Here is a 25,266-nt window from a genome sequence, read left to right as displayed (position 1 = left end):
TGAGTGTCTGTCTTGTCAGGTCTGATTCCAGATCAGTTATCAGTGCAATCATCTTACCGCCAATAAAAGTGCCAGTGCTTTGTCATTATTATTTGTCAGAGCTGCTTTTAGTCTTTTTCTGAAAATTTCTGACCAGAAGCCAAGCGATTCTGTTGCTAGCTCCCTGCTCATTTTGATCCTCCCTTCATCTGAGCTCAGGCGTCACGGGCAGGCTCAGCTGTGGTGTTGACGTCTCCTGTTCGAGGAATTTCTGAAGGGTTCAAGGAGGAAACATCATGGATCTCTGGTACTGGAGGGCAAGAGCAGGGTGGGATTTGTGGGTGAAGGGGAGCATTGTGGGAGCCAGTGAAGCCAGCAGAGGGAGGAGGGGCTGCCAGGGACAAATCTGGCAGCTGAGGTCCGTCCAGGTCTTTGCCTGGTCCTCAGACAGGACCATGAGAGGGTCTGGATGAGGGTCTGGAGCTGCCCTCATGAACTGGTCTATCTGAAGCCCCCTGTTCGATCTGGGTGTCCAGAGGCAGCCAGTGAACTTGGAGGGGCCCGCGAGTGATGGCCAGGCCTTTCAGCCGATAACTTTGATTGGAATGCAGGAGAACAGAACACTCAGACATATAAATGACTAAGTTGGCCGGCGTCCCAGCAGTTCCGGCTTCAGGAGAAGGCACTCACTTAGGAGAAAGGCTGTGATGAGGCCAGCTCCTCACTTCAGCCTCCACTCAGCCCTCCCAGGCAGCCTCCACCTTCTGTTTCATCAAAGCACTCGACTAAGTAGAAGAAGATTCCACTATCAGGAAGTGAGGAGCCATCAGTGCGTCCGTCCATCAGTGCGAGAGCCTGGAGGCACGCCGGAGAGCTGGAGCTCCATCACGAGTCTCACTTGATGCTGCGCTCCTGCCTGTCTACGTCAAGTTGTCATCACTTTGCTCCACTTTGTAGAACCAACACTGATACTTTGTGTTCACCATCTGAGCAGAACGATCAAAATGTACAGTTCTGAACCTCAGAGAGACCTGAGGGAAGGTTCAGGTTCTAGAATCACTGACTTCCTTAGACCCTCCCCCGCTGGCCGGTGAACGCGTTTCAGGTTCCATGACTGCATTTGTAACTCAAGGTTATGTATGCTTGCATATACTTGGTGCCATGTTCTGATCAAAGTCCTTTACTATTGATCATCTCCCAGTACTTCAATCATGTTGCTATTGATTCCATTTGCATCTGCTTAGATTATTTCAGGTGTTCTTTCGTCGGCACCCTGATGTCCATCTATCCAACCAACGGAACCAATGGGTTCGCTCCTGGATTATTGTGAGCTGTAGGAGTTTTTCGGAGCCCCCAGTAAATGGTGAGAGCATGAAGTTTACAGCGCTCCATAATCAGGTTTGGATCTGAGCTATTCGACTGTGGAACAGGCAGCGTGCAGCCAGACGGTGCACGATACCAGCGTGTTCCTCGCTGAGTCCAGCCAACCCAGTTCCTCCTGAACTACCTCCACTGTGGTGCTGATCCGAGGGGTGTTGAGACCACATGACACTGAGGTCCTCCATGTGGAATCAGTTTAATGATCTGACAATAGCTGGAGGTGGACTACAGGTCTAACTGGCCCTTCACTGCTGACTCATCAGTACAAGTGCCACTTAAGCTAACTGCTTAGTTTTCTAGCCACTTAATGTGAAACGCGCCACACGCCATTGACACCAGCTCTGGTTCAATGCATGTGAACGACTGCCATGACGGCTTGTATTGTTTTCAGCCTGCGCATGTGTGTGTGTGTGTGTGTGTGTGTGTGTGTGTGTGTCCATGTGCCTGTGTGTGATATCATGGACAGCAGCGCATCAGCACCATCTAAGATGCTGTCAGGAATCTTTCAGGCGTGTCACTGAGATCAAAATGAAGGTCCAGTTTGTCCCGTATTTTCACAGGTTTTTACGGGTACAACAAGTAGAAGTCGTAGTTAAAAACTAGTCGTGAACAAAAGCAATTCTTGGTCATTGAATGGTGCACTTCTCTCATGGTGGAGCTGAACTAAACTGTTGCTAACCAGTGAACCATCTCCCCTCATGCCTATCTTTGATGGCACGTGCACACACATCAGTGACCGGTGATGGTGGGTGCCGATGCGACGCCGGCATCCTTAAACTTCTACAGTCTGGTAATATTTCACCCTCAAAGGGTGCAAGACAGGCTGCTCTGGCTCCGAACGGAAGCACGCCTGTAGTGTGCGAGCGTTTAAGAGGAGGCACGCTGGACACTAACGGTCCAGATGTGCCTCGGTACGACAGTAACTTACCCACAATGCACTACATCTGTCTGATGTATGAGGAAGCAAACGCTTCTCACCCAGCCAGTTTGCTCCCAGGGAAGTTGATCCCCAGTACCCAGAGCCACTTTCACCGCTGGTGTAAATCATTGTGTCACACCTACCCACGCAAACATCAAGTTGTTGGATCCAGAGGACTTGGGTGTGTGTGTGTGTGTGGGGGGGGGGGGGGGGTCACCTCCAATCAAACAGGGAGAATCAGACCTGGTTCATGAGGAACCCACTGGACAACTAAACTCCACAGCCACTTTTAGCTCCTGGGCCCCACCAGACCATATATCAAGGGGGTCAACAGATTTGGTAGAGACCTGAAAACTAGAGATCGCAAGACCAGCAGGTAACACCCCCCCAGGGGGCCCGATGGTGACTCACTGCCTAATGGGGGGGTCTGAGCTTCTTCCTTTCTTCCTTGCTGCTTACTGGGTCAACCGAGCCATTGTTGTTGTGTTAGTTTAGACGTGGTCGTGTATTCTGACCACACGTATCCTCTCTCCACCACACGACACCCTGATACTCTCTCTCCTCTACAGTTTCAGCCAGCTCTTTCCTCACTGCCTGTCCTGCTGTCTTCCTGAGGAGCTGCATATGTCCCTCCAGAAAAGCTCGCTACAAGTCCACGAGACGCTGCCACAGATGGTAAACGGTTGGTCTGCCGCTCTCTCTCTCTCTGTCTCGCTCTCTCCCTCATCCTTTCTACAAGCCGTCCCTTTGGGTTCGGAGAAGACGAGCATGTAGCAGTTCTGCCTGGAGTGAAACGACATGTTGTAGAGTGAGCAGAAAAATGCTGCAGCACAGCGTCCTGTCCATTAGACACCAACATCAGCACCCACCTCACCGCCACAACGGAAATGCTCCCTATTAGCACGGAGGGAACGGTTGTAGTGGAGGAGGGGGCGGGGGGGCTGATGTTTCAGGCAGAAGACAACACTGACACTTTGTTGCAGCTTTCGCAGATACACACTCTCCTGCTACTTCCTCTGTGTCCCCCGAGTGTCTCTTCACATCCTCCCCACTGAGACGCAGTGAGACTCATGTGGGCCGTCCAGTTTACAGCTGTCATGCTAGCATGAGAGCTCATCGTCTCCCAGTGCCCCACAACACACACACACACACACACACACACACACACACACACTCACATACACACACCTTGCATGATGCAACTACAGTCCACATCTGCCCAGTAGCCTGACATACATAGCTGCCGACATGCTTGCACATCTCCTCCTTCAATATTACGTGTCTGTGTGATAGAGCAGGGAATATTATTCATGCTAAACCACACACACACACACACACACACACACACACACACACACACACACACACACACACACACACACACACACGCTAACAGAGGCAATGTATCTGAAGGGGGGCAAGGGCTACAGGCAAATAAGCACCAATCTCAGTCTTCCTCTTACCTTCCAGGAGGAAACAGCTCACCTGGACGCCTCTGAAGAGCAGACAGAACACATTCAGGCCAATCGCTCTCTCTCTCTGAAAACAGCTCAAAACATCTCCCTCCCTTCCTCTCGCTCTCTCTATCTATCTCTCTCTTCCCTCTCTTCCGCTCCCTTTGCAAGCTGGAAATGATGATTGTACTAAGCAGAGGGGGGAGTGAAATCTGAGGCAGGAGAGGGTATTAAGAGGCTGTGTTGTTCCTGGCTGACAGCCATGAGAGACGGTGAGCTGGTGGCTCATCAGGAAGGCGGGGGGGGAGGGGGCACAGGGGGGGGTGATGCAGCAGATCGGGGAGACAGGGTCTTCCTGCAAGGGCATCCTGAAACTCTAGAGGACCCCTGCTCAGCTGAGATGGTACAGCCCAGAGGAGTTTAAGGAAGCTAACAGTGTCTGCAGCAGCAGCAGCAGCTAGCAGCTGAGGCTGCAGTGATGCAGATGGCGTCAGCATGCGTGAGTCTGAGCTCAGCCCCGCTGGGCGCCAGCAGCTCACGCAATTACAACTGACCTGGGGTTTCCTTTGATGGGGCAGTAGGATGAGCAACAATAACACAAATGCAGCCAGCTCTCATCTTTATATTGTGCCCTGGAGTCACGCCATGTTCTCTATCAGTCGAGTGGCTGGTCCAGGATGAGAGGAAGCACCGTTTTAGCTGATTAGTCCACGTGTCCTCTGAGCAACTTTGAGAGAATATTGCCACTCACTGATTTACCCCCCCCCCCCCCCCCCAAGACTCACAGAACACACACCTGGACCTGCCTCCCGCCTCAGCGTCAACCATAAATGTCATAGGACAATTCAGGATTGCTGTGGGTGTTTGTGAGTCCCATCATGGAGTACCACAATTCCAGCCACAGCCACCCTCTAAATCCGTGCTCGTCAGTCACAAGGACAGGGATTTTCAAACACGTTTTTAAGGGCATGTGCTGCCGTGTGTCACTTCATTCCACCACATTTCTTGTACGTGTGAATGTCTCGCCTCCATCCACGCCACGAGGAGGAACTCCGAGCTTCACGCATCAATGCATGATGAAAAAGTGCTGACAACACAAAAGGCACCAAGTTCCACTATCACCAGCAGCAGAGGAACCTGTTCCCAAGGTGATTAAATAGATGATAGCGCAGTCCCACTGGGCGATCCGGACCGCCCCTGCACCTCTGTCCCTCACAGTCCAGTTCAGGCACCTGCTCCTGGCACGGTTGGAGGAGGCGGGCTTCGCCTCCCGACATAAAACCTCCCAGTCATTTTTTCCACGACTAAGACGAGACGAAGACGAGAAAAACTGTAAAAACTGTGACAAAATAAAAGGGCTTTGGTTGATGAGGTGAGAATGTAGGTTATGACTAACAGGCCGTGTGAAAGAAGGAATGACGGCTCCCTCAACCGTGCATCCTGTCTGTCTGTCAAACTGGAGACAAAGCATCCTGGTCTCTGATTGACACGCCGACACACTCCCCTCCCAGGTGACGCTGCCCCAGCCTGACAGACGGCAGCGGTGCGGCGGCGAACCACTTGTATTTTTTAGAGAGCAACTTCTTCTCTTTGTTAACAGCAGCAAACGTAGCAGCAGTGCGTTGGTGGAGGCGCCGAGGGTGGAGCCATCCAGCAAGAGAAGGACTCACTTTACAAAGTGAACAGCCTGATACCCTCGTCTCCATTCCAGGTCGGAAGCGGCTGAGCAACAGAGTTAGTTTGCAGCACCACAGTGAGCACGCTGGTCCGAACTCCTGCCCCGCTACTGAGAGGAGACAACAGGTCTCTCCTCCTCACACAGGAAACAGCTCCCCATCTGTCTGTCGTCACCGCCGGCGACAGTAAAAGTCTCGAGAAGCAAGACGCGCACTGGGCCGGTCGTCCTCTGGAGTCCGACTTATTAAATCATTTATGTAACAACACCAGTTTAGGAGACATCGTGGTGGCACGTGAAGCAGAACCAGGTTATAACTCAGGTTGACACCGGGCCGGAACCACGTCCCAGAGAACAGATCCCTGTGACCACGACGCGGCCCAGCATCCATCGCTCTGAGGACAGAAGCATCGCTCCTGCCTGCTCCTCAAACTGGAGGTCCTGCAGAGGTGAGAGGCAACAAACAAGAACAACAACCTGCAGACGATGGAGGCGAACCAGCAGCTGCTGACGCATTTACACTCACCCCATCATTCACTCACTCAGCCCATCACTCACTCACTCAGCCCATCATTCACTCACTCACCCCATCATTCACTCACTCACCCCATCACTCACTCACTCAGCCCATCATTCACTCACTCAGCCCATCACTCACTCACTCACCCCATCACTCATTCACTCAGCCCATCATTCACTCACTCAGCCCATCATTCACTCACTCAGCCCATCATTCACTCACTCAGCCCATCACTCACTCACTCAGCCACTCACCCATCATTCACTCACTCAGCCACTCACCCCATCACTCACTCACTCACCCCATCATTCACTCACTCAGCCACTCACCCCATCATTCACTCACTCACTCACTCACCCCATCAGTCACTCACTCACCCCATCATTCACTCACTCAGCCACTCACCCCATCATTCACTCACTCAGCCACTCACCCCATCATTCACTCACTCACCCCATCATTCACTCACTCAGCCACTCACCCCATCATTCACTCACTCAGCCACTCACCCCATCATTCACTCACTCACCCCATCATTCACTCACTCAGCCACTCACCCCATCATTCACTCACTCAGCCACTCACCCCATCACTCACTCACTCACCCACTCATTCACTCACTCACCCAATCAATCACTCACTCACCCACTCATTCACTCTCTCACCCAATCATTCATTCACCCACTCAATCACACACCTGATCATTCACCCAGTCACCCAATCATTCACTCTCTCATCCACTCACCCACTCATTCACTCTCTCACCGGCTCACCCAATCATTCACTCTCACTCACCCACTCATTCACTCACCCACCCAATAATTCACTCACTCACTCACCCAATCATTCACTCACTCACTCACCCAATCATTCACTCACTCACTCACCCCATCACTCACTTTCTCACCCACTCATTCACTCACCCACTCATTCACTCACTCACCCAATCATTCACTCACACCATCATTCACTTTCTCACCCACTAACTCACTCACCCAATCAATCACTCTTTCAACCACTCATTCACTCACTCACCACTCACCGAATCATTCACCCACTCATTCACTCTCTCACCCAATCATTCACTCACTCATTCACCCAATCATTCACCCACTCACCCAATCATTCACTCACACACCCGATCATTCACCCACTCACCCAATCATTCATTCTCTCATCCACTCACCCAATCATTCACTCTCTAACCCACTCACTCACTCTCTCACCTGCTCACCCAATCATTTACTCTCTCAATCATTCACTCACCCACCCAATCATTCACTCAGTCACCAATCATTCACTCACTCACCCACCCAATTATTCATTCACTCAATCACTCATTCACTCACTCACTCACCCACTCACTCACTCTGTCACCCGCTCACCCAATCATTCACTCTCTCACCCACTCACTCAATCACTTACTCACCCACTCATTCACTCACCCACCCAATTATTCATTCAATCAACCACTCATTCACTCACTCACTCATTCACCCAATCATTCACTCACTCACCCAATCATTCACCCACTCACCCAATCATTCACTCTCTCACCTACTCACTCACTCTCTCACCCGCTCACCCAGTCATTCACTCTCTCACCCACTCACTCAATCACTTACTCACCCAATCATTCACTCACTCACCCACCCAATCATTCACCCACTCACCAATCATTCACTCACTCATCCAATCGTTCATTCACTCAACCACTCATTCACTCACTCACTCACCTACTCATTCACTCACTCACCCAATCATTCACTCTCTCACCCCATCATTCACTTTCTCACCCACTCACCCAATCATTCACTCACTCCCTCCCTCATTCACTTTCTCACCCACTTACCCAATCATTCACTCACCCCATCATTCACTCACTCACCCAATCATTCACTCACTCACTCACCCCATCATTCACTTTCTCACCCACGCACTCAATCATTTACTCACTCACTCACCCCATCATTCACTTTCTCACCCACTCAATCATTCACTCACTCACCCCATCATTCACTCACTCACCCCATCATTCACTTTCTCACTCACTCACTCAATCATTCACTCACTCACCCCATCATTCACTCACTCACCCCATCATTCACTTTCTCACTCACTCACTCATTCATTTACTCACTCACTCACCCACTCAATCACTCACTCACTCACTCACTCACTCAATCGTTCACTCACTCACTCACCCCATCATTCACTTTCGCACCCACTCACTCACGCACTCACTCACTCAATCATTCACTCACTCACTCACTCACTCACCCCATCATTCACTTTCTCACTCACTCACTCAATCGTTCACTCACTCACTCACGCACTCAATCATTCACTCACTCACTCACTAACCCCATCATTCACTTTCTCACTCACTCAATCACTCACTCACTCACCCCATCATTCACTTTCTCACTCACTCACTCACTCAATCATTCACTCACTCACCCCATCATTCACTTTCTCACTCACTCACTCACTCACTCACTCACCCCATCATTCACTTTCTCACTCACTCACTCAATCACTCACTCACTCACCCCATCATTCACTTTCTCACTCACTCACTCAATCATTCACTCACTCACCCCATCATTCACTTTCTCACTCACTCACTCACTCACTCACTCACTCACCCCATCATTCACTTTCTCACTCACTCACTCACTCACTCACTCACTCACCCCATCATTCACTCACTCACTCACTCACTCACCCCATCATTCACTCACTCAATCATTCACTCACTCACCCCATCATTCACTTTCTCACTCACTCACTCACTCACCCCATCATTCACTCACTCACTCACTCACTCGCCCCATCATTCACTCACTCATTCACTCACCCCATCATTCACTCACTCAATCATTCACTCACTCACCCCATCATTCACTCACTCACTCAATCATTCACTCACTCACTCACTCAATCATTCACTCACTCACCCCATCATTCACTCACTCAATCATTCACTCACTCACTCACTCACTCACTCACTCACTCACTGCAAGTGTCAGGAGAGGACTTTTGTTGGGATTCGGTGCCGTACAAATTAAACTGACTTGATTCTGAGTGAACCTCCGTGTCCAGAGGCATCAGACTGACTCGGTCCAGGACTCTCTCTCTGTTCTCGTGCTCTCTCACTCGTTCCGCCCCTTCATCCTCGCTCGCCCTTTTCTCCGTCACGGATGACCTTGACGGACAGGCTTGTTGCCACAGGAACCACACCATCGCCACTGCGCTGTGGCGAGGCGGAGAGGTGTGAAATCCCCCCCCCCCCCGAATCGGTTAGACCATGAAGAACTACAGAGGAGATTATTTGCATTTTAACAAGATTTGACCCTGTAAACAGACAGACTGCAGCAGGCTCACATACATATAGATTGTGTGTGTGTGTGTGTGTGTATCTGTCTGTAAGTCATTCATTATCTCTGCAGCACACTAAACTCCCTCTCAGTTCTGGTCTGGAGGCAGACACACACACACACACGCACACACACACACGTGTAGTGTATACTGGCCCTGGGGGGACTGAGGGTCTTTCAGGGGGCAGTGAGACAACAAACACAGAACCTGCATGTTTGCCAGACATAAATATTCTAGCAGTGTAAACACCACCGTCTCTCTGCAGGTGTCTCCATGTGCACCACCACCGTCCGGCTGTCTGACACTACAGTGGACGAGGCCACCGGCGGCTGGATGCTCCCCTAAACTCGACTCAGTCCATCAGAAGTCAGCAGTTGTTAACCACTGAACAATCCGCCGCCTCTGAGCCGAGGCTTTGTGAGCGCAGCGGCTCCTGTCAGGCGGATCGGCACCAGAACTGGGCCTGAGCTAGCGAGCAGGACTCCGGGGCTGGAGACCTCATCTCAGGCTCAACTCAGGACTTTCTGTGCTACAGACTTAACCTGCTCAGGAGCTATGAGGTCAAACATATACAAGCCCCACCCACTGATGATCAGGTCTCTCGGACAATGGCGTCATCACTCCTTCCCCTGATAATCTGACCTCTGTGGGAGGATCCTGGGAGAGTCGCTCCAGCCTCCGCTAACCAGCAGCACCACCAACCACACCCTGTAGGGAAGTACTGGCCCCTGCAGCTGAGAGAGTGACTCCAATATTGACGTCGCTCATCTTAACGCCACTCGAGCTGTTCCTCTTGAGTCAAATATGCAGCTCTCCTCCTCTACATGTGATTGCGATTGGCCACCAAGTGCTGGCTCCGCCCCTCCGTGTGCATGTGCCCACAAACGTGAAGGAAACACTGCTTTGATGCGGTGCTAACCGTCGTGGTGGTGCCACTCGTCCATCACTTCAGTTTTATCAAAGCAGACAGATTGACAGACGTGGAGCCTCCTTGGTAGTACAGCCCCTGACCCAGAGGACGCGGGCCAGCACGCTGGGGGTTGTAGGTCCCCTGCGCAACACTCGTGTCCTCAGAGAGACCAGAGAAGGAGCCTGTGTGCCTGACGGCGTCCCCGAGCCGCGAGCTGCTGCAGCTCTGCTCAACATTCCAGTCACAGAGAGGCCAAGAGACGAGTGAATCCGGCACGGATGGAGGAGAGCAAAGCTGAGCCTGCATGTGAACCCAGGACAGGTCAACATCTCCTGGACAGAGAGTCACTGTCAGGGTCTGGTGTGTTTGAAACACCATTCCTTCACTCAGGGGAGGAGGGCGAGGAGGGAGAGGAGGGACAGGAGGGAGACGACCCATCAGAGGCCGTAGAGTTGAGGCGCTCCTCTGTTACTGCGACTCTGGTGTCACTGATAATCACGCTGTCCAGGCAGAGCTCCCCGTCTCTCCTCTCCTCAGCTGCAGCAACTACTTTCTACCCACAATGCAACACGTCCTCATTCTCCTCCTATATGAGGGCTGATAGCTGGACAGCTGGACACTGACTGAGTCCCAACGTTTCAGGAGGACCACGGTTCGCTTGTTTGGGCCACTAACGGTCTGGACTGCGGTTCAGGGACCTTTCCCACCAGCACATTTGGTTTGAATAAAACAGAACCCTCAGAATGTGAGGCAGGCAGTTGTGGTGGTGACATCATCCCACGTGTTGTGGCTGATTGGTCCTCAACGGTTGTCTCAGTACTATGTTGACAATCAAAGGTGTGATGAGCCAGTTCAAACCAGTTCGTTCCCTCCTGACGGGACGTTGTAAAGGGGCGGAGCCAAGATTCACTTCCACAGGAAATGTTACAACCTCAAACAGCGAATTCAGTTGAAGTTCAGTCCCGGGCGCTTCTTCAGTCCACGTGAAGGTCACGCTCACCTTTACAGAACAAGTGGATTATTTACTCAACGCAGATTAACTGACAGCACTGCAGATGATCTCGTCATAATCACTCCAGCCACTAGATGGCGTTTGTCATGGCAATTCAAGCTATTTTCACTGCTCATGTATGACCTTCATGTCATTCTCTTTGCTTGTCTCTTTGTTTTACTCACTGAACTTATAATTACAGTGATTGGAAGTATTTCAATAAACTTTGAAAGTAAAATAAATAGGAATTACGTTCTACATCGTGGACTTCACTCTCTCCTCCCATCTAAACAGTCCAGAAAGGTCAGCACACTTGAACAGCAGTCCAAACCCTCCGTTGTCATGTGCCGACTCGTGCTGCCAACCACCATCAGTTCTTGTGCACGGATCTTTGGAAGCCTGAAGAAGGTCCAACCACAACAGCAGCTTCAATTAACACATTTATTGTGTTATTGCCCATCAAAAATGCTGCTTCAGCTACACCCTAGAGGATGGAGAAGTCCTCCTAACGTCCCCCACCAGCCTGGTCACATTCTCGAGGGTCCAGACGATCCAGACGCAGTCGGGGACTGAGTCTAACACGAGATCAAATCCATTCATGTCCATGAACTTCTTCAGCGTCGTTCATATTAGCTGCAGTTGTGCTCAGGCTCCTCCTCCTTCACAGGACTGGCGTTTCAGTGAGCCAATCTGATTCCAACTTCAGCGACATGCTGCTTCCACCAGTAAAAACACCAAGAGGGACATCCATCACTCTGAACTGACAAACACCTGGATGTAGGCTGGCTAAACAAGGGTGTAATAATCATTCTCCACCATGTCCTGATGAACCCTGGACCTGAACAGGACAGCCTTGAGGCTGCGGGCCCTCGGTGCTCCAGCTGAAACCTCCCAGCTCCACTGAGCTGCTAGGAACTTTCTTCAAGAAAAAATATGGGAATAAAAACCTATAATTTTCAGTTCAAACTCCTTCTGCTCAATGCCAGAAGCACTTGGACTATTTCTAACTGTTCAGCTACTTTCTGAATGAGACCAAACACGTCCTCACTCGTGGGGCAAGAATGACTTTCAGTTTCCTTTGGTTGTGCTTTTTTAGGCCTTTTCAGCAAAAGTTCCCTGATTCGGCAGGACGAGTCGTGTCTGGAATGCTGTGCCAGGCTCATCCACCGCACAGGGAAGCGCCGTTATCAGCTGCCGCCTCAGGCATCACCCATCTGAGCTTTGAGCAGCCTGCTGGGCTCCTCCTGGATCTGACATTTGTTATGGAGGAGCCATGGACAGAGCGACACTGTCCTCTCCTCACTTCTCTTGCCTTCAGCATCTTCAGCCCTCACCCTCCTAACCCTCACTTTGCTTTTGGATTCAAACCTAAATTGAATAAAAAATGAAAAACATATTTTTAAAACCTCCAAACACATCCAAGAGACAATGGTGACACATGACACTTAACCAGAAACCAACAACTGCGTCGCTTCCACGTGCAACTAAAAACACCTGCAGCGAAGGGACATCACGTGGCAGGACACTGAACAGCCGGGCTCAATCCATCATGTCACCCATGTGACCATGTGATGACTGTCGCTGAACGGCTGGACGGATCTTTTATCGAGGTCGCTTCTGACGTGAGGACGTGACACGATAGTCCAGGGAGTTCATGACAGAAATCTAAGAATATTAGGATTCATTTAAACATCGGATGAATGAAACACAGGAGTGTACACCAGGGTGTGTGTGTGTGTGTGTGTGTGTGTGTGTGTGTGTGTGTCTCAACAGGCTCGTCCTCTGCTGAGCGGGACAGTGAAGAAGATCTCAGAACAGAACAGAGTGGCGTGTTCACACTCTGAGCTCAATACTTCCTGTTGGGGTGATTGTCTGCACACACTCACAGTCACACTCGCACTCACACACACACTCACACTCACAGTCACACCCTATGTGACTCAAATTTCTTGACACTCTTCAAAGTGTCACCCAGCTCATTAGCTCTCTCGACCATTACAACAGCACCGACATCCTTTACAATTAATGAAGAGGACATTTCTTATGTTGGGCCTTCGACAAGTCCGCCTGCTCTGACCTCATTAACGATGGGAACGCTGGCCGGCGTCCGTGGGAGGGCCCAGTGGTCCTGGTGCTGCTGACCACCTCCACTCGTCCTGGTACATTCTAATAAACAAACTTCCACTTACCTCTCGCAGTAAAGTTAGGAGGGACTGACAAGGAGCGACGGGAACAAGACCACAGAAGCACCATATCCGCTCGATGCTGGCCATGACGGAGCAGCGAATGACCCAGAGAGGATGAAGTGCCCAGCTGCTGCTCTCCAGCTGTTTATCTGTGTGTGTGTGTGTGTGTGTGTGTGCATGAGGACAAATGTGCAGTGATTTTCACACTCCTTCCTGGCCTCATTTCCCCTTGAACTCAGATGGCACATCTGCATGCTGTCTTTCCTCCCACCGTCTGTACGAGGATTTGGGAGCAGGCTAACACCTGGCTGCCCTCCATGTTGCCCCACCGTCTCTCCATCATTGTTATTCTGCAGTTGGCTCCACATTAGTTGCCACTTCTGGGCCCAGCAGATCAATAGAAGAGCAGGCCGAGTAACAATCACAAATAAAATGCTTAATGGAAAACATTTTGCCTCCACGGCAATTAATTTAGGACTGATTCATACACCAGTCAGAGGACCTGAAGGGCTGAGCCTCGCCGTTTGCTCACCGTGAGGGCTCCTCCGCAGCTCTGTGCCGCCGACTGGCATCAGAATGCAAATCAGCAGGATGATACAACATGAAACAGACAGAGCTGCGGCTGCACTCACAAAGCACAATAATCCCTATTCATCAGCAGCACCCGGCTCAGGCTGAGGATGATCTCTGCCGCTTGACTGTCACAAACCTGTCGAGCTCTAGGAGGACGGGCTGACCTCCGTCTGACTCCTCAGTCCGTATCACCGCAGCCCTTCAGCACGAAGGAGAGACAGCGATGCCATGAGCAGAGTCGACTGACTGCAGTGCTCTGGAGGAGTCAGTGAAGAGGTGGCTCCTTTGGTGGTTGGTACAACGTTCACTCGTTATGACACCAACAGAGGAAAGGGGACTACAGCTCAGTTTGGCCAGCAGAGGGCTCCAACCTCACTGGACACCCCTGAAGAATCTCAGATGCGAGGTGAACCCCTGCTGGTTTGGCCGGTTCGTTCAGGAGGGCCAGTGAATAGAGATGGTGCTGACATGGAGGACATGATGTACATTTCTTCAACTACTCTCTCCCTCTCAGTTAATGCTAAAGCATCGTTTTCATTTTGTGATGTACAATTTTTTTTGTTTGCTGACACGCTGTTATTTATAACTGATTGTGGCCGCTAACCAATATTGATCAACGCGTATGTCCTTCGACGCCAGAGACCAGTGCAAACGTGCTCTGTCCAGCTAAGAGACCCGGACAGGAGATGGGCTCTGACGGTTTGAACAACAACTCGCTTATTCATCATTGATCCTGGAAGTCTGAATCTGTGAGTTTGTTTCCAGCTTCTACTTCTGCTGCTCTTCTTTGCACCGATTTCCACCTCCTTCACGCTTCTACTTCTTAGTCCCACGCCGAGGTTGCTGTGTTGCGTCATGTCCTCCCATTAGTGCTAGTTATTATTCTAAGATGCTCGCAGCATCAGGGGAAGCCCGTTCGTTTGAATGCTGATTGCACATGGTCCCTTTTCAAAAACAAGAATGCATTTCTGTTCTGTCTTTCAGACGGTTCACAATACTTCACTGGAATGAAACGGCAACAGAGGCTGATGGGACAGGAAACCAAGGGAGCGCTGAGTCCTGCAGGCTCACCTGGTTGGTTAGTGCAGCTGCTGGATTCTGTCTCCTGGCTCAGCACCAGCAGAATGACACATCTCCCGGCGTCTTTCCTACAGGCCTCAGACCACAAAAAAGCAGACCAAATGCCCACAAGTTCACCGATGCACAGATGAAAAAAATGTGTGAAAACATGTAAATGTGCCACTCAGGACCAACAGCTGAAGCCTTGAACCGCACCGCCCCCCTCCTCTCCCCGGTGTCAGCGGGAGGGAGGGAGCTGGTCTAGGACGGCGCTGAACACAGGAGCCGTGATCCTCCGGCAAACTGCCGAGTGACAAAGTGCTTTATCTGGAGCTGAAGGTTGCAGCCCGACGCAGCTCTGACAGTGAAAGACAGCCTTTGTTGGCAGCTCCGATGCAGCAAGGCGACCTGTCAACAAAGCAGCTTTTACTGGCCTGCTGGAGCCGGAAAAAAATGGAACAAAAGATGATAGGCCTGCTTCTTCCTCTGTGGTGGTATTGTGCTGCTGAGTGATGAGAAGACGATGATTTGATCTGCAGAAGTTTCTAACCACCATAAATGATTGTGGAACACACAGTCGCTTGTTTACAGAAACTAAATACGGTTATTTATGCTGAGCACTCGACCCTCTGAAGGTCGGTTCAGGAATCTCCTGAAATGAGCCGTCAGCCCGTTACCCTGCCGACGAGCAAACCCATCAGCCTACCTGCCTGCAGAGCTGAACTCAGCGGAACGATGCGGCGTACGGGGGAGCTCTACAGGCTTCACCATGATGGATGTGACATCATCACGGCCGACACACACCGGGCCAGCTCCTCAGCAACATTTGCATTTTAATACCTCAGCAATATTCATGGCTAGGTGTCCTCCCTCCAGTGTGATTAGTGGAGGCTTAACGAAGACACAATCAGAGCAGTTAACATTTATAACGGCGTCCCTCACTGGGCCTGCACTCACAGTCAGGACCTCATGCTGACCATGACGGCGGGGGAGCACATACTCAGGACTTCATCTTCCAGAATTACCACTACCAGACCCTGAGGCTGCTGTGAGTGATAGCAGAGGAAGCTCTGCTAATTCACACTGATAGTTAGAATCCTGGCATGCCAGGAAGCTGGATCTAATTACCGCTCAGTATGGACTCCTGCGAGAGGACACGGAGGGTTAGCGGTCCTTCAGCTCAGCCATCAGCCTCAGCCTGGGAGGATGTTTGACCCGAAGCCTCACAGGCTAACATGAGCAGATTAGCCTACAGCTGTCACAAATCAGACTGACGGCGCCAAATCAAGCAGGCTGGTGGCAACAACTTGAACTGGGACGCTTCGTCAGTCAAGATTAGCCGCTTCATATGGAGGCAGACAGATGCACAGCACACCACCATAATGAGTCCGCCCAAGCTACACAGCTACACGCTACAACCGGGCTAACAGCCCAGGACGGCAGGCGACGAGGGCATAGCTCCTGTCACCATGGTGATCCTGACCTTGGACTGATGGACAGTCTGGGAAGGAGGGTTTGGAGCCCTTAAAATTTTTGTCATTTTCTGTTACTGGACCCAGAAAAATTAGGTCACATGATCAGTGGAGCTACAGGCTAAAACGGTGACGTGTTAAACCCAGCACAGACTCATCAGGTCGGATGAAACGCTTCAGGTAGAGTTTCTGGTTTCAGTCAGATCCAACCAGCAGGTCACTTCAACCAGCTTTACAAAGGCAGCAACTGTCAGGTGGTTATGAAGTGATGCGGACACACACCTGCACATTAACCCTTTACCTGCCACTGATGGGCTTCTCCAACAATCAGTGCTATCACCGTCCGTCATGCAGCAGAGGGCACCATTGTGGCGCTGCAACAGGTCGCTTAATATCTTCTGAGGGACAACAAACATCCCGAGTAAAACGGGAGTGAGGAAAACCCCAAACATGAACACACACTGAAGCAATTCTGTGCTCACAGTCACTTCCTGTATCACTCACCTTTACTCTGCTTGTTGACGGAACACAACATGAGAACAAAAGCATCAAGAGACTTTAGTCAAGGCTTCAATGTTCCCCTGCTTCTTAGTCTTCACACACACGTGTGTGTGTGTGTGTGTGTGTGTGTGTGTGTGTGTGTGTGTGTGTGTGTGTGTGTGTGTGTGTGTGTGTGTGTCTGTGTGTGTGGTCTGGTGAATCTGTTGGAAAAGGAGAATGTGATGTAACTTCCTATTCAGGCATCGACAACACACAACTATAGCATTTTTGGCTGCAGCCACGAGGGCGTCAGTTCATGCGGCGTTATGACAGTGTTAGACGTCTGCGAGGTAAACAGCATCATCAGAGGGCGTAGACCGGCGTTAAGTTGAACTGGTAAAAACTGGACCACAGACATGGAAAAATACAATCAGCTAGTCAATAAAGACAGAATTCCCACTCGGAAACTTGTGCTGCAAGGATCTGTCGAGCCGGAGTTCATCTACCTGACGTCACAACTAATATGGCGGCACAGGCACACAGCCAGAGGTCAGGATAAATACTTTAAAATAATGTTTTAATTTATGTTTTCAGATGTGCTGGAACCATCATCATATTTCTATTTCCATTCAGTTGATCTGGGATTGATAAACCTCATTGTGGGTGTGTGCTAACGTCCACTGCCTGACTCTTTTGGGTGGGTGAGTAGATTTCCTGGGGAGGTCAGAAAAATCAGGTTGGTATGACCGTCTTCCAACCTGCAACTGTATGCTAGGGCGTGTGCATGTGCGTGTGTGTGCGTGTGTGTGCGTGTATGTGGCTGGACGAGCGGCTCGTCCTCATTCAGGTGGTCTAATAAAATGACTCTCATGTTTGACTCATCATGATGAAAACAATCCAGGAGTCGTCTAAATGTAGATTGATAAATATCTTTAAGAGTGTGTGTGTGTGTGTGTGTGTGTGTGTGTGTGTGTGTGTGTGTGTTTATGTATTGTTTGAGGGCACACAGCACAGAACAAAGTACAATCCTCTGTTGAACACAGGGTGGAGAGGAATATGAAGCCAAGATTACTCATGGATTCTTGTTTGTAGTGTGTGTGTGTGTGTGTGTGTGTGTGTGTGTGTGTGTGTGTGTGTATCTGCCTCCAGAGCAGAACTGAGTGCCTCACAAACACAACCATGTCATCACATGAGTCCTTTTCCCTGATCTGAAGGCTCATGAAGACGTCGTCTCACACCCCACTGCTGGGCGTCTCCAGGCCCTGTTCCTCCAGAGCATCACTGCCTTCAGTCGCCGTGGATCTGGACCAGGAGACGCAAAGCTGCTCCTTTGCTGAAGTTCATGCTTCCAGAAAGCAACTGTCTTGCAAACATGGCTGCATATCAAACAACCCCAATCAGTTCCCAACCCTGGTTCTGGTTCTGCCCCACTACAAGGCTAGAAGCCAGAATGTTCCATCAGCAAGTCTGAATACTCCTCCAGGCTGCTGGTACATGAGCTGGATAGAACATATGTCCCCCGCAGAGGGTCTGCCTTTGAGCCAGATGAAGCCCCCCAGGATCTAGGACATCCCATGGACCCCCCACAGTCCAAGGAGCCTGACAACTCTCACAGAAACAGCTGTATATATTTTTAATAGAACCTTCACTAAGGGAAAAAAAAAACATAGAACACTGGATAGAAAACTGCTGCAAAGTTCAGGTGGCGAGGGATCCATCATGACTGGTGTGATGAATGAGGTCGAGTACTTGATCAGACTGGTCGTATTGATCATTGATTGAAGCGGCCGTCGCTGCCATCACCTCACAGGTCACGGATGGATCTGGAATATTCTGACCCTCAATATGGAGCTTGTGTTTGAAGTTTGTGCTGTCAGCTAAACTGCGTCTGTGTACGTCGTAGCTTTGCTCTCAAACTGCAGGACCACCAAAGAACTGCATGTCAAAACACCATTTCAGCTTCACTGTATTTGACAAAACCACAACAAGATCACAACATAAACATGTTGAGCTCCTTTTCAAGGAAATCGCTTGAAGGGCGGGGCTCTCTATCTTTGATCTAAGAAGATCAAAGCTGCAACCTCAGCCCAGGAGACGTTACTGTGGTCCTGTGAGTGAATATACAGGAGCCTGGAAGGCTGAAATCATTCTGCAGAAACTACCTACTCCTCCCACTTATCAAAGTACCAAACACGTGAAAGGATGCTCATCCAAGGAGGTGAACACCAACCAGGCTGAACCTGTTTGCTCTAATCCCACTGACGCAGCAGCCTGCTGGGATTCCCTGCGGCCTCTGACGCGTCTCCTCCTGCAGCCTACACACCTTTGCTGGAATCCATGTCTAATCTTCACACCATCACAAGACGTTGTTCAGCTGAAGTTGAAGTGTGACAAAAACAAAATGGAGACACAAGCATCTGAGAGGGACGGAGGACTCGTCACCTACTAGTTACAACTCATCACGACACTGATGGCTGAGTTCGGTCGACTTGCTTCCCTCCATCGATGGCGTGATGACAGTGATGTCACACTGAAGCAGGAGGACATGTTTCTCCAGGCTCGGATTCTTGAATTGGTTTCCGAATCAATCGCATAGAGGGGCGGAGCCTCTGGGGGCGGAGCCTCTAACTTCAGCAGGAAACACAACGTCATCTTCTTCAACTCCCCTCATGCTACCAAGACTGAGGCAGAAGAAGACGACAGATTCTCCCTCACATCCTTCAGCCTTGTCTAAACTGGGCATTACCCATGATGCACTACCACCATTAACGGTTGCAGTTAATGCTAGAACTCTTGATGAGCCTGCAGAATGTACTGATGTACATTCACACTGCCTTGGATCATCATCGCATCGCCCCTCCCCTCCCCTCCCCTCCCCACCCTCCTCTGTCATATCTAATAGATACACACTATACTGTATGATAAATGACGATGGACTCTACAGTCCAGAGAGGTCGACCGTCATGGTCTTCCTCAGTCCCACCGCCAACCACGGATACCTGCGCACACACACACACACACTTTCACTCTCTCTCTCTCTCTCTCCCCCCCCCCCCTCTCATGTCCTCCTCTGCTGGAGCAGAGACGTCATGTAGCTTCTTGCAAACATGGTGTTGTGGGACAGGAAGGAGTCTTTTTCCATCTCAGATTCTTTACATTCTTTCTGTGCAGCGAGGACCATTTATAGCCGAGCCGTTTCCCACGGCACTCAACCCCAGAGACGCCTGCTTCACATCACTATAGTCGACCAAATAACCCGAGGAACGCTCAAACCCGCCCAGTCTGCTCTCAAAGAACAATATCACAGCAGGTCACGACCTCATCACACACAGCTGAAAGCCAATGACCTCCACTGGCTTCAAGACAGGTGGAGCAGGTGATGCTGAGAGCTCCTGATGATATCATGACTCCCACGGAAGAGCTCAGACCACTAACCAATCACAGTCCATCAATACTGAATTCACAAATGCCATCTACTGTTTATTCGTGTCCACATTTCCTCCATTACCAAATGGAACAATTCATCACTCATATGTCTTCCATCCATCGTTGGGTGGTGGATGCAGCAGCTCCAGCAGAGCCACCACTGCTGCGCTGGCTCTCCCGCCCATCTCACACTCATTAGTCCCCTCACTCCAGGACAGAACACTGATATGCTTCTACTTATTCACTTGGTAAGGACTCGTTCCCACCTTTCCTGTTGAGATCCATTCAGAGGTTCTGATCGTGCACTACCAGAAACAACATCCCCCATCAGTGGGAGACCAGCAAAGACAAGAAGGCAGCATTACCTGGTTCAGGGCAGCATTGCCTGGTTCTGAGCAGCACTGCCTGGTTCAGGGCAGCATTGCCTGGTTCTGAGCAGCATTGCCTGGTTCAGGGGAGCATTGCCTGGTTCTGAGCAGCATTGCCTGGTTCAGGGCAGCATTGCCTGGTTCTGAGCAGCATTGCCTGGTTCATGGCAGCATTGCCTGGTTCAGGGCAGCACTGCCTGGTTCAGGGCAGCATTGCCTGGTTCAGGGCAGCATTGCCTGGTTCTGAGCAGCATTGCCTGGTTCTGAGCAGCATTGCCTGGTTCAGGGCAGCATTGCCTGGTTCTGAGCAGCATTGCCTGGATCAGGGGAGCACTGCCTGGTTCAGGGCAGCACTGCCTGGTTCAGGGCAGCACTGCCTGGTTCAGGGCAGCATTGCCTGGTTCAGGGCAGCATTGCCTGGTTCATGGCAGTATTGCCTGGTTCAGGGCAGCATTGCCTGGTTCAGGGCAGCACTGCCTGGTTCAGGGCAGCATTGCCTGGTTTAGGGCAGCATTGCCTGGTTCAGGGCAGCATTGCCTGGTTCTGAGCAGCATTGCCTGGTTCATGGCAGCATTGCCTGGTTCAGGGCAGCACTGCCTGGTTCAGGGCAGCATTGCCTGGTTCAGGGCAGCATTGCCTGGTTCTGAGCAGCATTGCCTGGTTCTGAGCAGCATTGCCTGGTTCAGGGCAGCATTGCCTGGTTCTGAGCAGCATTGCCTGGATCAGGGGAGCACTGCCTGGTTCAGGGCAGCACTGCCTGGTTCAGGGCAGCACTGCCTGGTTCAGGGCAGCATTGCCTGGTTCAGGGCAGCATTGCCTGGTTCATGGCAGTATTGCCTGGTTCAGGGCAGCATTGCCTGGTTCAGGGCAGCACTGCCTGGTTCAGGGCAGCATTGCCTGGTTTAGGGCAGCATTGCCTGGTTCAGGGCAGCATTGCCTGGTTCTGAGCAGCATTGCCTGGTTCAGGGCAGCATTGCCTGGTTCTGAGCAGCATTGCCTGGTTCAGGGCAGCATTGCCTGGTTCAGGGCAGCATTGCCTGGTTCATGGCAGCATTGCCTGGTTCAGGGCAGCACTGCCTGGTTCAGGGCAGCATTGCCTGGTTTAGGGCAGCATTGCCTGGTTCAGGGCAGCATTGCCTGGTTCTGAGCAGCATTGCCTGGTTCAGGGCAGCATTGCCTGGTTCTGAGCAGCATTGCCTGGTTCATGGCAGCACTGCCTGGATCAGGGGAGCATTGCCTGGTTCTGAGCAGCATTGCCTGGTTCAGGGCAGCACTGCCTGGATCAGGGGAGCATTGCCTGGTTCTGAGCAGCATTGCCTGGTTCATGGCAGCACTGTCTGGATCAGGGGAGCATTGCCTGGTTCTGAGCAGCATTGCCTGGTTCAGGGCAGCATTGCCTGGTTCAGGGCAGCATTGCCTGGTTCAGGGCAGCACTGCCTGGATCAGGGGAGCATTGCCTGGTTCTGAGCAGCATTGCCTGGTTCTGAGCAGCATTGCCTGGTTCTGAGCAGCATTGCCTGGTTCAGGGCAGCATTGCCTGGTTCAGGGCAGCACTGCCTGGTTCAGGGCAGCATTGCCTGGTTCAGGGCAGCATTGCCTGGTTCAGGGCAGCATTGCCTGGTTCAGGGCAGCATTGCCTGGTTTAGGGCAGCATTGCCTGGTTCTGAGCAGCATTGCCTGGTTCATGCATGAAATGTTGACAAACCTCAATTATTGAGCTGACACTTCTGAACAAACACCAAACAGGTATTACTGTGTATTCCTCGAAAAACCCGAATAAACTCAAGCAAACGAGGAAACGCATGAACGCATTTGCGTGACTTGGTGTTTGACTCAGGTGAGAAATTTGCACGACACCCTCAGACTGACTGCCGCCGATCCCATCAGAGCTGCATTCAGAAGTTTTAAAGCTGTTTGTTGTTGTCTTGCAGAGCGATCTTTCACCAACCGCCATCATGATGTCTGATTGCATCATCCAGCCTCCTGAGGACGGCTGTGACACTCAGCAAGCAGCGTGATGATGTCATGCCAGAGACAACGGCGTTGAGTTCTCAGATGTATCGGACAGCAGCTTCGTGGTCAGATCGGTCACTCATACGCTAAACTGATCCTGTGTTCACAGGGAGGACCGACAGGGGGAGCAGCCCTCGGCCACTTTGGCACCAGGATGGTTGACTTCCACATCCGGGGCTGTGAAGCTGATCTGGAAGTCAACCATCCACAGAGAGTCTGGACGCTCCATTCAGTCATTAGAATGTGGGAGAGCTGAGATGAGAGGGGAAGCCACCGAGCGCAACGCATGAATACATCAGACTCCAGCATGTGCAGTCACAGCCGCCATCCAACACATCTGGAAGGCGAGACCTCTGTGAACAATGAGAGTAAAAACAGCCTCAAAACTGGGCCAATGGTGTCACCAGCTTATTTCCAACCTACCTCATCAAAGCCGCTGTCTTCTTTCTTGAAAGCTGCAAAAGAAGAAAAGAGACAATCAGACACTTGACAGAGAAATAAAAATAGTAGCGATGATCACGCCAGCGTGCTCAAGTTTGTCAGGAATTCCGTCTGAGCTCATTAAAGCAGCGGAGCTTTAGCCAGACTCAGCCGTCCTCACCAGGGCAGCACGGAGCATAACAATCACCGGCCCGCTCAAGCAGAAAGCTCTGAACACGGCCAACATTTAGGAGGAAAGAGGAACTCTCGAGCCTCTGATCAGAGGCTCTCCTGGGCTCCTGCGGCTCTGCTGAATCAAGCCTGCTGGAGCCAAACCTCCACCAAGATCAAAGCCAATTAATAACATGGCAAAGTTCTGATTAGCCCCTTAATTTAAGAGTGAGTGAAAGACTCGTCTAGGTGACAATCAATACTTTATCAGCCTAAATTTTAGAGCTGAGCTCTACAGTCACGCTGCTGATTCAGTGACTTTGTCAGGTGATCTGGTCAAGCACTTCATCACCTTGAAAGTCTTTTAGAGCAACATCATATTGGCAGAGAGGGAATCTATCATAATCAGGAATGTGTGTGTGTGTGTGTGTGTGTGTGTGTGTGTGTGTGTGTGTGCGTGCGTGTGTGTGCGTGTGCATCATGTGTGTCTACTGTGGGAGCAGGTCTGTCTTCTAACCGCCATGTTGCAACTTTGCCATCCCTAATAAAATAAAGGCATGAGCGTTTTTAGCTGTAGCTCTGAAACTGCACCACCACAAGCAGAAAATCTAATATCATCAGAGATATTGTTGAAGACAATTAGATCTCATTCATGTCCAACATGTTTTCCTGTCTGAGCAGATCCCCTTGATTCCTGAATCCCCCGGGACACACAAATGGAATTATCTCTCACGTACGCATCTGGGCTCGCACACAGATGATGGCCTGTGCTCCTCACATGAGCTGCAATTGAATTCAACCCTGTACTGCATCAACATTCTTGGTATGTTGGGGGGGGGGGGGGGGGGGGCGGGGGTGTAGCTGTTTAATCTCAGAATCACTGGTTGAGATTATTGTAAATAAATCTAGATTTTTCCGTGATTCGTCCTCATGTTCAGAAAGACGGTGCAGACGGTGGAGTGCTCTGGGGGCCACTTCCTGGTTGAAATGGCTTATTTCTGTCAGTGTTTGGAGGCGGCGGCGTGCGAGTCACTGAGCCGTTAAAACTGCTGCTTCCTCCTGTTCCTCCTCAAAGGGTCCCTGCGCAGGCGTGCACGCACACAGAGACATGAATGTGCTTCTTCTTCTTCTTCTTCTTCTTTTTCTTCTTCTTCTTCTTCAGGACCTGCAGTTCCCAGGGCGGTGAAGGCAGCATTGATCCATGCCTCCGCTCACTGACGTGGACCTCATTTACATTTCTGTCCACTACACCATTTATTAAGGAGCCTTTTGTCCCTCGCTGGCTCACGATGGACGTGTGTGTAACTCTGCTGTTGCTGGGTCTCGACACACTGATCCGGTATGATCCTTCGAAGGGCAATATTGATGTTCCGGTTCGTTAAACATTATCTTTTCAAGGCTTGACTTTTTGAGATGTTAGGTTGCACTAATTGACCATTTTAGAAGCAGTGTTCTTCTGTAGTGAACTACCGTGGCTCACCAGGGCCTCTGGGGGTGAGAGGGGACTAAAGAACAGCAGCGCCAGACAGAAACCCAGCTTCATTAGAACGATGAGGTCGCTCCAGAAACAAGTTCAAGCTGCCGACATCAAAGCTGACGGCTGCAAGTTTCACACGTGTGCATGTGTCCTGAAGCCGGTCTCCTGCAGGGCTGCCGACACCAATGTGGTCATCCTCCATGGATTCTCTTACACCACGACGTTCCACTCCTCAGGCACCGCTGTGCAATTTGGTTCCATAGTGAGCGGTGCTGTGGATATGATCGCTCTCAACCTGTCAGATCAGCTCACTCAGTCGCTCCTCAGCGCCGAGCAGTAAATGACAAACACGATCGAAACACTCAGCAAACTGGACAGAGAGAGAAAGCTTCAAGTTGATTCAGGGAGCAAG

General features: G+C 50.9%; 1 protein-coding gene across 3 annotated transcripts in view; it reads right to left on the bottom strand.

Moving 5' to 3' along the window:
* Window positions 1-25,266, bottom strand: part of cdk14 (cyclin dependent kinase 14) — a 154,854-nt gene that overhangs the window by 125,207 nt on the left and 4,381 nt on the right. Inside the window, exon 2 of one of the 3 annotated variants that reach the window (XM_086219239.1) lies at window positions 23,210-23,241. In XM_086219239.1, the coding sequence (XP_086075365.1) occupies window positions 23,210-23,241 (32 nt within the window). Of the gene's footprint in view, window positions 1-3,741; window positions 4,019-23,209; window positions 23,242-25,266 lie in introns of those variants that run through there. The other 2 variants (XM_086219241.1, XM_086219240.1) reach the window with 2 other exon arrangements.

This window comes from Aulostomus chinensis, chromosome 11 (genome assembly GCF_037954235.1).
Source record: "Aulostomus chinensis isolate RoL2024-O1b breed Wild chromosome 11, RoL_Achi_v1.0, whole genome shotgun sequence".
Taxonomy (NCBI): domain Eukaryota; kingdom Metazoa; phylum Chordata; class Actinopteri; order Syngnathiformes; family Aulostomidae; genus Aulostomus; species Aulostomus chinensis.
The sequence above is the reverse complement of the archived record's forward strand: the minus strand, read 5'-3'. Positions and strand labels throughout refer to the sequence as shown.